The sequence below is a fragment of the Hemiscyllium ocellatum genome, chromosome 5, assembly GCF_020745735.1.
Source record: "Hemiscyllium ocellatum isolate sHemOce1 chromosome 5, sHemOce1.pat.X.cur, whole genome shotgun sequence".
Taxonomy (NCBI): Eukaryota; Metazoa; Chordata; class Chondrichthyes; order Orectolobiformes; family Hemiscylliidae; genus Hemiscyllium; species Hemiscyllium ocellatum.
In genome coordinates, this window is record NC_083405.1 from 42,839,819 (window position 1) to 42,850,149 (window position 10,331).

Sequence of the window (10,331 nt, forward strand, 5' to 3'; positions counted from 1 at the left end):
GTGGAAAACAGGTTTGCTTTGGAAGCTAAGGGAAACATTGCTGACTCACGGCCCACAAACAGAACTGCAAGGGGATGTAACTCTCCCATGTTGCAGTTTCCACCTGCGTATCAGCTACCGAATTTCCTGGAGTGTTTAATACCATTAAACAGCGTTGAAATTGGTGGACACAAAGTTTCAACCAGAGATCATCAGTAAAATAGTTAATGAGTGAATGAATTCTTTGCATCTGCCTTTACCAAGGAAGCAGGTGTTACTCAGACCACTATAAAATAGAGGGAAACTATCACTGGAAAGGTTCAGAATTGATGAGACTTCCAGTCAGTGATCAGTACTTAAGGTTAGGAAACTGGGATTGATTGGATTCATCCAAGGATATTGATAGAAGTGAAATTGGAAATTGCAGAGGCACTGGCTCAGATTCGGGATGTGCTGGAGAATTGCAAACCATGTAACCTTGTACAAAAATCGTCACAAAGAACAGGCCAGTAGTTAAAGGACAGTTTAACTTTGGAGGTCTGGAAGCTTCTAGGAATAATTAATTAGATGGAATTAATAGTCACATGGAAAAATATGGGCTGATTGGAAAGAAACAGCATGAATTTCTTCAGAAATTCACGTTAGGCTACATAACTGGAATTTTTCATGAGGTTAACACTACAGATGTAATATATGGACTTTCAAAAACCACTGCACAATCATGCAACAAACTTGTGATCAGTGTTGTAGCTCATTGAATTTAACGGTCAGTACAAGTACAAAATTAACCATTATTTGATTCCATACTATTTGACCAGTGGAAACTTTTTCAGGCTGGAACAAGATTTGTAATGTAGTTCCATGGGGTCAGTATTGACACTCTTGATTTTTTTTTTAATGCATGTTAGTGCTCTGGATTTTGGTGTGCAGGGAATCATTTCAAAGTTTGGTGATGAGTCATAATTGGGAAGCATTTTAAACTGAGAGGAGGGCAGTGTCGAACTTTTTAAAGTCATTGACCAGTTGGTGGAGTTGGCAAATAGTTCACAGAAGAGTGAGATTCATTTTGGTAGGAAGAGCTTGAAAGGTGCTTCTCTGAAGAGAGTTTAAGAGCAGAGGGATATGGGGTATCTGTACACAAATCACTTAAAAGTAACAGGAGAGGTTGAGAGAATAGTTAATAATAAAGCATACAGTACCCTGGGCACCACTAATGGTGCAATAGAGTACAAGAGCAAGGACATCATGCTGAACTTGGCTACGTCACTAATTAAATCCCGGCTGGAGTTTTGTCATGCCCAGAAGCTTAAATGATGAGGACCGATTCGCAAAACTGGGTCTGCTTTCATTAGAGATGGTTGAGAGAGGTTTTCAATCATCAGTAATTTGGACAGCTTGAACAAGAAGAAACTTCCCACTTCTACAATGATAGGAAATAAGAGGAAACGGATTTAAAACGATTTCCAACAGTAGCAACTGCAACGTGTGAAAAACCTTTTCACACAGTGCTTTGTGTGTGGAATGTATAGAATGATAGAATCCCTACAGTGTGGCAAGAGACCATTCAGCCCATTGAGTCTGTACAAGTCCTCTGAAAAGCGTTCCACTCCAATCCCGTCCCCCACACAGTCCTGATAACTCCCCTCTATTTACCATGGCTTATCCACTGAGCTGACACATCCCTGGACACTACAGGGCAATTTAGCACAGGCAATCCACCTGAACTACACATTTTCGGACAAGCATTGCTTGGAAGTGTGGTGCAGCAAATTCAGTTGAGGCATTCTAGATGGTCTTTAGATAATGATATAAAGACAAACATTGGGCCAATGTACAGGAAAAAGGCACGAATTTGACACTAAGTCACTGTGCTCACTTGAAGAGCCAATTTAGACACAATTGACTGGCCTCCTCATGCTGTTGCAGTTCAGTGGTAAGAGAATGTTGACCACCCAATTCCACCAACTCCTGTTTACTTGAAAATAGATGGGTTGAGTTGTTTACATTCCACCCATGCATTTTGTGAAAATTACCCCACCATACCAAGTTGTTAAACTTTTGTCAGAAGTTTTCAATAAAAAGCTGTAATAATGACTGCGGCCATGTAGAGGACATGGGTGAAACCTCTTCTGGAATTCTGTCCAGTTCTGGTTGCCCAATTATAGGAAGGATATTATCAAGTTGGAGAGGATTCAGAAAGAGATTTACCAGGATGTTGCTGGGCATGGGAGGTTTGAGTTATAAAGAAAGGCTGGATAGGTTGGGACTTTTTTCGCTGGAGCTTAGGAAGTTGAGAGGTGACCTGATAGAAGTTTATAGGTAAAGTTAATGGTAGTTGTCTTTTCCCTAAGATGGGGCATTTCAAGACTGGGTGGTACATTTCTCAAGGTGAGAGATTTTAAAAAGTCATGAAACAAGTTTTTTGCACATAAGGTGGTTTGAGTGTGGAACAAACATCCAGAGAAAGTGGTGGGTGTGGGTACAATTACAATGTTTCAAAGACATTTGGTTAGATACATGAATAGAAAAAGTTTGGAGGATATATGGGCCAGGAACAGGCAGGCAGAGCTAGTTTAGTTTGGGATTATGTTCAGCATGACTGGTTGGACTGAAGGATCTGTTTCCATGCCGTATGACTGACTCGACTAGATTGTCACTTGTTAGTACAGAGCTTAAGTTTTGCTGAAAAGGAGAGGCCATCTTAATTTTCTCATTCACTTAGCAGAAGACTTGCAAGAATGATGTTCAAAACTTTCAAAATTGTATACTTGTTATGACACACAATCAAATTTAAATCAACCCCCCCCCCCCCCCCCCCCCCCACCCCCAAACAAGCTTGTATTTTCAACGTAACAAAACTAAAACCCTCAATGATCCTCAAAATTGACCCTCATGGTTCCTTGCCAGACTTCTTGAATAACCAGTACCAGACTTTGAATAATCAATACTAGACTCCAGCTTTATAGCTTAAAAGATTTAACAACTTATGAAAATAGTAGCTTTAATAGAGCAAATTTAAAACACGTGGTAAGTTTAATATCTATGATTTAAACCCAATCGTCTTTGATTCTTATCCTCACTCAGACAGATGAATAAATGGACACAATGTGGGATAAATAAAGAAAGATGGAACTGGCCATTTCACTGAAACAGCCTCCACAGAACACACATGATTGCATCTTGCTTGTAATATCACAGGCACATATGATTGGTATCCTCAGAAACCGACCAAGATACACTGCATGCAACGAGATTTCAGTAGGTTTTAAGGAATGTTCATTTAATACTTATTAAAGATTCTATTCTCCAAATTTTCAATAAGTTGATAATTGAAGGAGAACCAGGGAGTATTCAAACCTCTGCTGTAACCTTGGCAGATAGAATTCTAATAGACCCAAACAGTTTTTCCTCACTTTTTGGATAAAACATCTGTTCCAGTCCAAAGGTCACCTTCAGATCTTGGTTCATAGTTCACATCTCCAAAGCAAAACTTATTAGAAGTAAAATAATAAAAGTTTTAGCATACTGCATAAGAGAAGGAGTGCTGATTAGTTAGCAAGTCTGTGCTGGTTTATTAAGACATTACCAAGGAAAATGCAGCAAGGAATTTTTCCCTGTGCTTTTGCACTGACTGGACACATTCTTTTTATCTTGCAGAGGAAATGTCCCTATAAATGTGTATTTATAGTTTCTGGCAAGTTTGTGAGCTGCATTGTGAACCTGACTAACAATCCTAGATTGGCCCTTAGTAGAATCATTAGCACGCACAAATTGTTTAATTATCATTCTTTTTGACTTGAAAAGTGCTCAACAAAAATCTGAGCAATAGGTGAAAATACTATACCATAGCACCACAGAAGTGTTTTACCTGAACAAGATAAGACCAAGTCCAAAAAGACATTCTGCATAGCATACACATCAGTGTTGGTATATATGTAGTTTATATGTCTCGATGACTGGTAGATTACTGTATATCAGTCAACTGCTTCTCAAATGGTCTATGGTTGTAAACCAATTTTTTCTGTTGATTTCACTGGAGAGACGACTATTCTGAACTTTTATTTTATTTTTCTAATTTTTTTTTCCTAAGAATTTGTTCTTCACAATCTGTACCTAGATAGCTTTTACTATAGATGACATAGCATTGGGGCAACTTCTAAACCTTTAATTGTACTCTTTTTTGGCTTTATTGTCACATGTACTCAATTCAATTCATTGGGGTGTGGGCATTGCTGGCTAGACCAGTATTTATTGCCCATACCCAATTGCCCTCAGGGCAGTTAAGGGTACCACATTGCTGTAGCTCTGGAGTTGTGTATAGACCACGTAAGGCTAGTGGTTTTCTTTCCATAAAGGACACCAGTAAATGAGGTGTATTTATTTCCCTGACAATTCAGTTGGTTTCAGTGTCATCATCAGACTCTTAGTGCAATTTTTATTCTAGGTTTTCAAAATTAAATTATCTGCCAAAGTAGGATTCGAGCACTGGTCCCATGAGCATTATCTAGGTTTCTGGATTATTGTGCAGCATTAGTACCATTAGGTCATTACCAGTGTTCTCGCTCATTTGCTTGGTGGCTGATGCACAATCTCAGTGCGCAGAAACTCAGCAGCTGTACTTGCAGCTTACAGGCAATGTTGTTTATCAGGTCCACTGACATTAAGGACTACTTGATTATGCTACTGCATTTGCTAACAATCTGGAGTATGCAAAGTTTTACATTGGAAAAACAATTGAAGGTTATCGTTTGGACTCATGATGTGGCTCATTATGCTTCTTAGAAGTTACATAAATTCCTATGAAGGGATCTGCTCTGTGCAGAAGAACAAGGAATTCAACACAACGTGGAGAGCTATTGTCCCCTTGTGCATTCTCCATGACAATCCCATTGAGAGATCAAAGTAAACTTTCCAACCAATCTGTACCTTTTTTTCTCTCAAACAGTATAAACTTTTGCTGTCTTTGAAATTTGGCATTCCAGAATCTGTCCTAATGAACACCAGACAAAAGCTTCAACAGCTTCTCTTTGTTGGTATTCTATGTAATTACAAAACCATATCATTCATCTGCACGTAATTGAATTGTACTCTGAAGAATTATTTTACTCTTGTTTTACAGTGCTACCATGGGCTTGATAAAAATCTAAAGATTTGAAAATCTAATCTTGATTGTGTGATATTTTCATTCCAAGCAAAGCTATCTTTCTCCAGCTACTCTTAGCCAACAATAGATATTAAAGTCTGTGTAACAAACTGAAACTGTCATACTAAGCTATAAACCATTTTCTAAATGACACACTTGTTGTTTTCTAGGGACTTTTAAAGCTTGACTGCCAAGGAATAGTGGCTCGCCTTGTTCAAGATGTTGTTATGCTCTCAACAGCTGTGGAGCTTGGTGTCCGTTGGAGAGAGTTAGGGGAAAGACTATCCAAACTCTCAAAGCAGCAAATAGAATCATATGAAGCACCTCACAGAACTAAAAGTGGTGAAATTAACCAGGAGGTGGGATATTGCTTTGATGGTGTAACTATCCACATTTATGCAACAATCCAGCATTTTTTTTTCATACATTTTGAACTCTTTTACATTTTATTTGTCCTTTTTACAGACCATGTGGAAGCCAGCATATGATTTTCTTTATACATGGAGCATCAAGTTTGGAGATGGATACCGGGATGTACTGCAAGAATTGCACACTGCACTGGATAGAATGAAAAACCCAATTACAAGACATTGGAGACAACTAACAGGGGTTCTTATTTTGGTGAACTGTATGGAAATACTAAGAGCTGCTGCATTTGCCAAGCATGATGAGGAATAACTCTTAACTTTTTTTGTTTTATAGAAAACAGGCACTAAATCAATTATTAAACTGTTTGTGAAGTGGGAGAGAGTGAAGCAAAACTGTTCTCCTAGAATGCAATTATATCTGATAAATACTGTCAAACAAAACGTGATAAGTTATAGGGTCCATGTATGTCTCAGGTGAATTGAAGATGGGTTAAGATTTGGAAATCATTCCATTACTTTTGTTTTCAAATATTTGTAACTTAGCACCAAATAAGTTGAACCTAATTACAGAAGTGATGTGTTGTTGAAAAATATTGGGTTAAGTGACAAGCTGATTCTTTTTTTAACTTTTTAGCATCTGTATTTCACTTCAGAGCATGATAATATTTGGACTAAGTTGCTCCCTTTTTTCAAATAGTTTTAAAATTTTAAACCATAGTTCCTTCATGATCAGCAATTTAGGGAGAATTTGGTATAATATGCATGATAAACCAGGATTTATTTTCTGTGGGCTGCCCCATCATCTCTCCGTGTTGACTTCAAAAACTTGATTAACTGCATCTATGAACATTGTTTCCATACAAATGTGTGCCACTTTCTCATTTATAGAGAGACATATACCTCACCAAGCTTAAACCAAAACCTATAGTGAACCAGTAGGGTCATATATTTAATAAAACAATGCACTACTATTTTTGGCCAACATAATTTTTGGAGTCTTTACATGGCCATGATATTTGTATGTTATTCCTCGTCTGTTATTTTAATGTGAGCATTAAGACAATGTCTTAATATGTCCAAGTCAATGATGGTAAAGGAATAATTTGTGCGTGCATTAAGCACTCGTCTGATGACCACCAATTTCTAGGCTTTATTTTCAAAACTGATAATATAAAGTACGTAGTTCCAGCAATGCAAAAACATATGCTATGACCGATGCTTACAATATTCTTAAATTGACTCCAATATCATCTTGATTTGTGTGATTTGCTGTCTCATGTTTTTTGGATTTAGTATTCTTCTGTAGATCCCATGAGAGAAAAGATCATGTTTTCAGATTCCTAACCTGGAGCCTCCATACTTGATGAGGAGTTTTCCATTTTTATTCTCTTCATGCAATTATTTTAATATGGCATAGCACTTCAAAGTTCTGTATAGATATTAGTAATGCTTATAATGTTCCATCTTGAGAGTAAGGGTCACTTTTTTTTAAATGCATGTCCCCGTCACAGTGTTACACACAAATTGCTCATCAGGAATTCACATCCTGAGATCACTAAGTTTTGTGGGATTTTCAAAAATGAATAACCGATCATTTGGGCCTGATTCCCTAAACGGTTCTCCTTATGTATAAAGCTCTTTTCTGGGAATACAGTTTGTAAAATTGCTTGGAGGGAGTCCTACAAAGAACGATTACAAAATAACATGAGGATCATCAGGTATGATGAAAGGAAGCTTTTTCTAACTGTGGGTGGTGTGTGTGTTTAGGGATGAGAATAAGTGTCTAATCTTCATCCACAGTTTAGATACTAAACATTAATCGGTAAAATGTGCCATATGCCCTCATTAAACTCTGCCAAAAGTTGATATACTGCCATGAGAGAGAGTTGGCAAATATCCATTATCCTTATTGTACCTGTTAAGAAAGCTGCCAAAATTTCGAAATGCTGGGATCAATAGTGATGCATTAATGATGTACATATAATTTACAGGTTTTCTCTGGGGATAAGTTATTTCCTTTTGTCTGGTCTTCCTCCTTGAACTTAATTTGTTCTCACATATAATTTTTATTTAATACAATATATGACTAGGAATATTGAGGAATACAAAGATATGTTGTATTATCTGGTGCAGTATGTGGTTCTTTTACAGGAGGTTATAACTACTTTATCTATCTATCTATCTATCTATCTTTCTTTCTTTCTTTCTTCTATGGTTTGCTGTGTTCTTGTTCCTAGGGCTGATGGGCACTCAGTTACTGACTTCTGATTTTCTGTAACTGTTTCGGGTAACAATGGCATGTTTTCTTAGCTAAGTAATGTAATGCAATATTTGCTTCAAAGAAATTGAAACTTGACATCTGTGTTCGCCAACTGTTAAACAAGATATTCTGTGGTTATCCAGCTCTCTTTTTTTGTTTTACTATTTGTGTAGTTATACATACTAGTCCTTTGTCATTTTAGCTTATATTTTGGGATTGTTCAGAAAGCTAAAATTAAAATGGTTGCCATTTTTATGTTTAAAAGCTATGATAAATGTTTCTATGTTATTAGTTTGAAATATTCCTACTATTTTCTGATCAATTTCTTCTTGTAATAGCTAATTTGGGACTGTAAAACAGTGCAATTGCTTATGTACTGTGCAAGGCACATAGGACATAGCTGAATGTTTTTTACATAACCTTTTCATGCAAGTATCGTGAAATACAACTTGACAACTATTTAGCAGCATTATTTACTCGTCAATAAAAAAAATTCTAAATTAGAATTAAGCTGCATCTTGTGTTTAATTGCCAAATTTCACATGGTTTATAATGGTAACACTAATGACTGAATAAATCAGATCACAATGAAATCTGGGTTGATCTTTTTTTCATATTTTAGTTAATGTGGTCAGTCACGTGGCTGCAAAGTTTCTTGAACAATGAAACGTAAGTTTATTACGCAGAAGAAATAAATACAAACCATGCTGTCTAAATATAGAAACAGTTCAGGAAATAAAATCTTAAATCACATGGCAAAATAAAGTTTTCGACCTTCTTTTCAACACCACCAACTTACAATGATTTAAATCCAAAGAATCTGAGGCTCAACAAGTAAATACAGTAGGTCATATTGTGAAATGTTGTTAATTACCAGAATATTAAAGTACAAGTACTTTTAATGTCCTAAAATATTTAAATTAGTTCAATATGAGAACAAATAAGATCTTGCAATAACCGAAGTGAGAATGTGGAAAATGTCTGATTTACCAATCTACCAACAACCGAGGAGGAATTAAGATGTCCATTCTGATCAACAATTCATGGAAGCCAGCCCAACTTCTACAAATTTCAGGATATGTTCAAGAAGAAGCAATTGCCTGGTTAAAGTATCCAGTTTACTGCCAAGTAAAACTTCCAGTTTCAGTCAGAAAGATAGACTTCTTCAAAAATCCAGGAACACCAGAGCAGCTGTCGTCCATGATGGAATTCAAGAGATTAAAGGACCCCTGCATGATGTTATAAGACAGCTACTTGAGGTCCTCTATGAAGGGAATTTTGGAAGGTTAAAAGTTCTCCACATAAGGTATCTGGAGTGGTTAGTCCATAACAAGGGACAACATCTTCCATGAATGATATCCAACAGAGGAAAGATTCCCCCAACAGAGAACTGATCCACAGATCAGAACTAACATCAACGTTTCTCAAACAAAAGGTCTATTGCTCATCTGAATCTGAAGAGGATATTTAGAAAACTGGAAATGACCCCAGACCACCAGCCCTTGTGATGTTCTAGATATTGTGGACTGGATTGATGGGGTAGTGGTAAATAAAATATTGTTACACACATGAATGTATAATGTTTACCTACAAAGAAAATGAAGGTTAGAGGGCAATCTTACATAAAATAATGGTTCTGCGAAATTAATGTTCTGTTACATAAAATTTCACTCGGTTTGATGTAACAGTCTTTGGATGGAGATACTTGAAATGTGCTTGAGTATCTGATGGAAACATGTGTCCTGTAAAGCTCCCAAGAGTTCTTGGTAAATAGCCTAGCCAGTAATTGTAAACTGATAACTATTGCTATTGTGCAATAAACTATTTTATGTTAAACAAGTGCCTGTTCTGCTTAGATAGCCACTAGACACCGTGTAGAGAAAGGAGAATTAGAGGCAGTAAACTATCTAAATCAGAATGCTGGCAGTAGTGATATTTGAAAATGACTTTTTTCACAAATGCAAACCTTAAATGAATCCAGTTTTAACCATGCTTCTGTAAATGGACACTTGGTTATCAGTATAATCTTACCTCTAAACTTTAATGTATGAAATCTGCAATTAAGTGACTAAGGACTTTGATATATAAAAACATTTTGCATGCTGATAGCAAAGTGTGGCTTGGAAAAGATGCTTGCTGTCTCAGTCTTGTGGAGCAGAGTATATTTGTCATTTTTTTACACATCAATGTTTCAATTGTTATTTCACGCATTGTACAACAATAAATAGTTTTCGTCAAACTCATTGTTAGAGCTTCCCAAATTAGAAGGTTCCAAAATCTCTCGGTAACATTTTAAACCATTTTATTTGCACATAATTTTTTGTGGCAATTCTTTATTTACTGTTTTAGTTAAATGTGTCAAGATAACATCTGTATTTACAGCCTATGGCTTGACTATAAGGAAAATGTTTAATAGGTAACTTTTAGTTTATGGAAACATCATCAAACTACTTCAATCAGTAATGAATAGAAGGTAGAGGAATAGGAATGTTTGAGGTTGGATTTTCTTGCTCAAAAGATGCATTTGTTCATATTAGCTAAAAACATTAAGAACTTATGAATAATTCTGAAGTGTCCTATA

General features: G+C 36.3%; 1 protein-coding gene across 2 annotated transcripts in view; it reads left to right on the forward strand.

The window, feature by feature from the left end:
• The window catches only part of macc1 (MET transcriptional regulator MACC1), a 57,633-nt gene extending 49,340 nt beyond the window's left edge, over positions 1 to 8,293 (forward strand). For both annotated transcript variants that reach the window (XM_060824711.1, XM_060824710.1), the window contains 2 exons: positions 5,293 to 5,481; positions 5,588 to 8,293. In XM_060824711.1, the coding sequence (XP_060680694.1) occupies positions 5,293 to 5,481; positions 5,588 to 5,800 (402 nt within the window). In that variant the 3' untranslated portion in view covers positions 5,801 to 8,293. The remainder of the gene's footprint in view (positions 1 to 5,292; positions 5,482 to 5,587) is intronic.
• Positions 8,294 to 10,331: the final 2,038 nt, after the last annotated feature.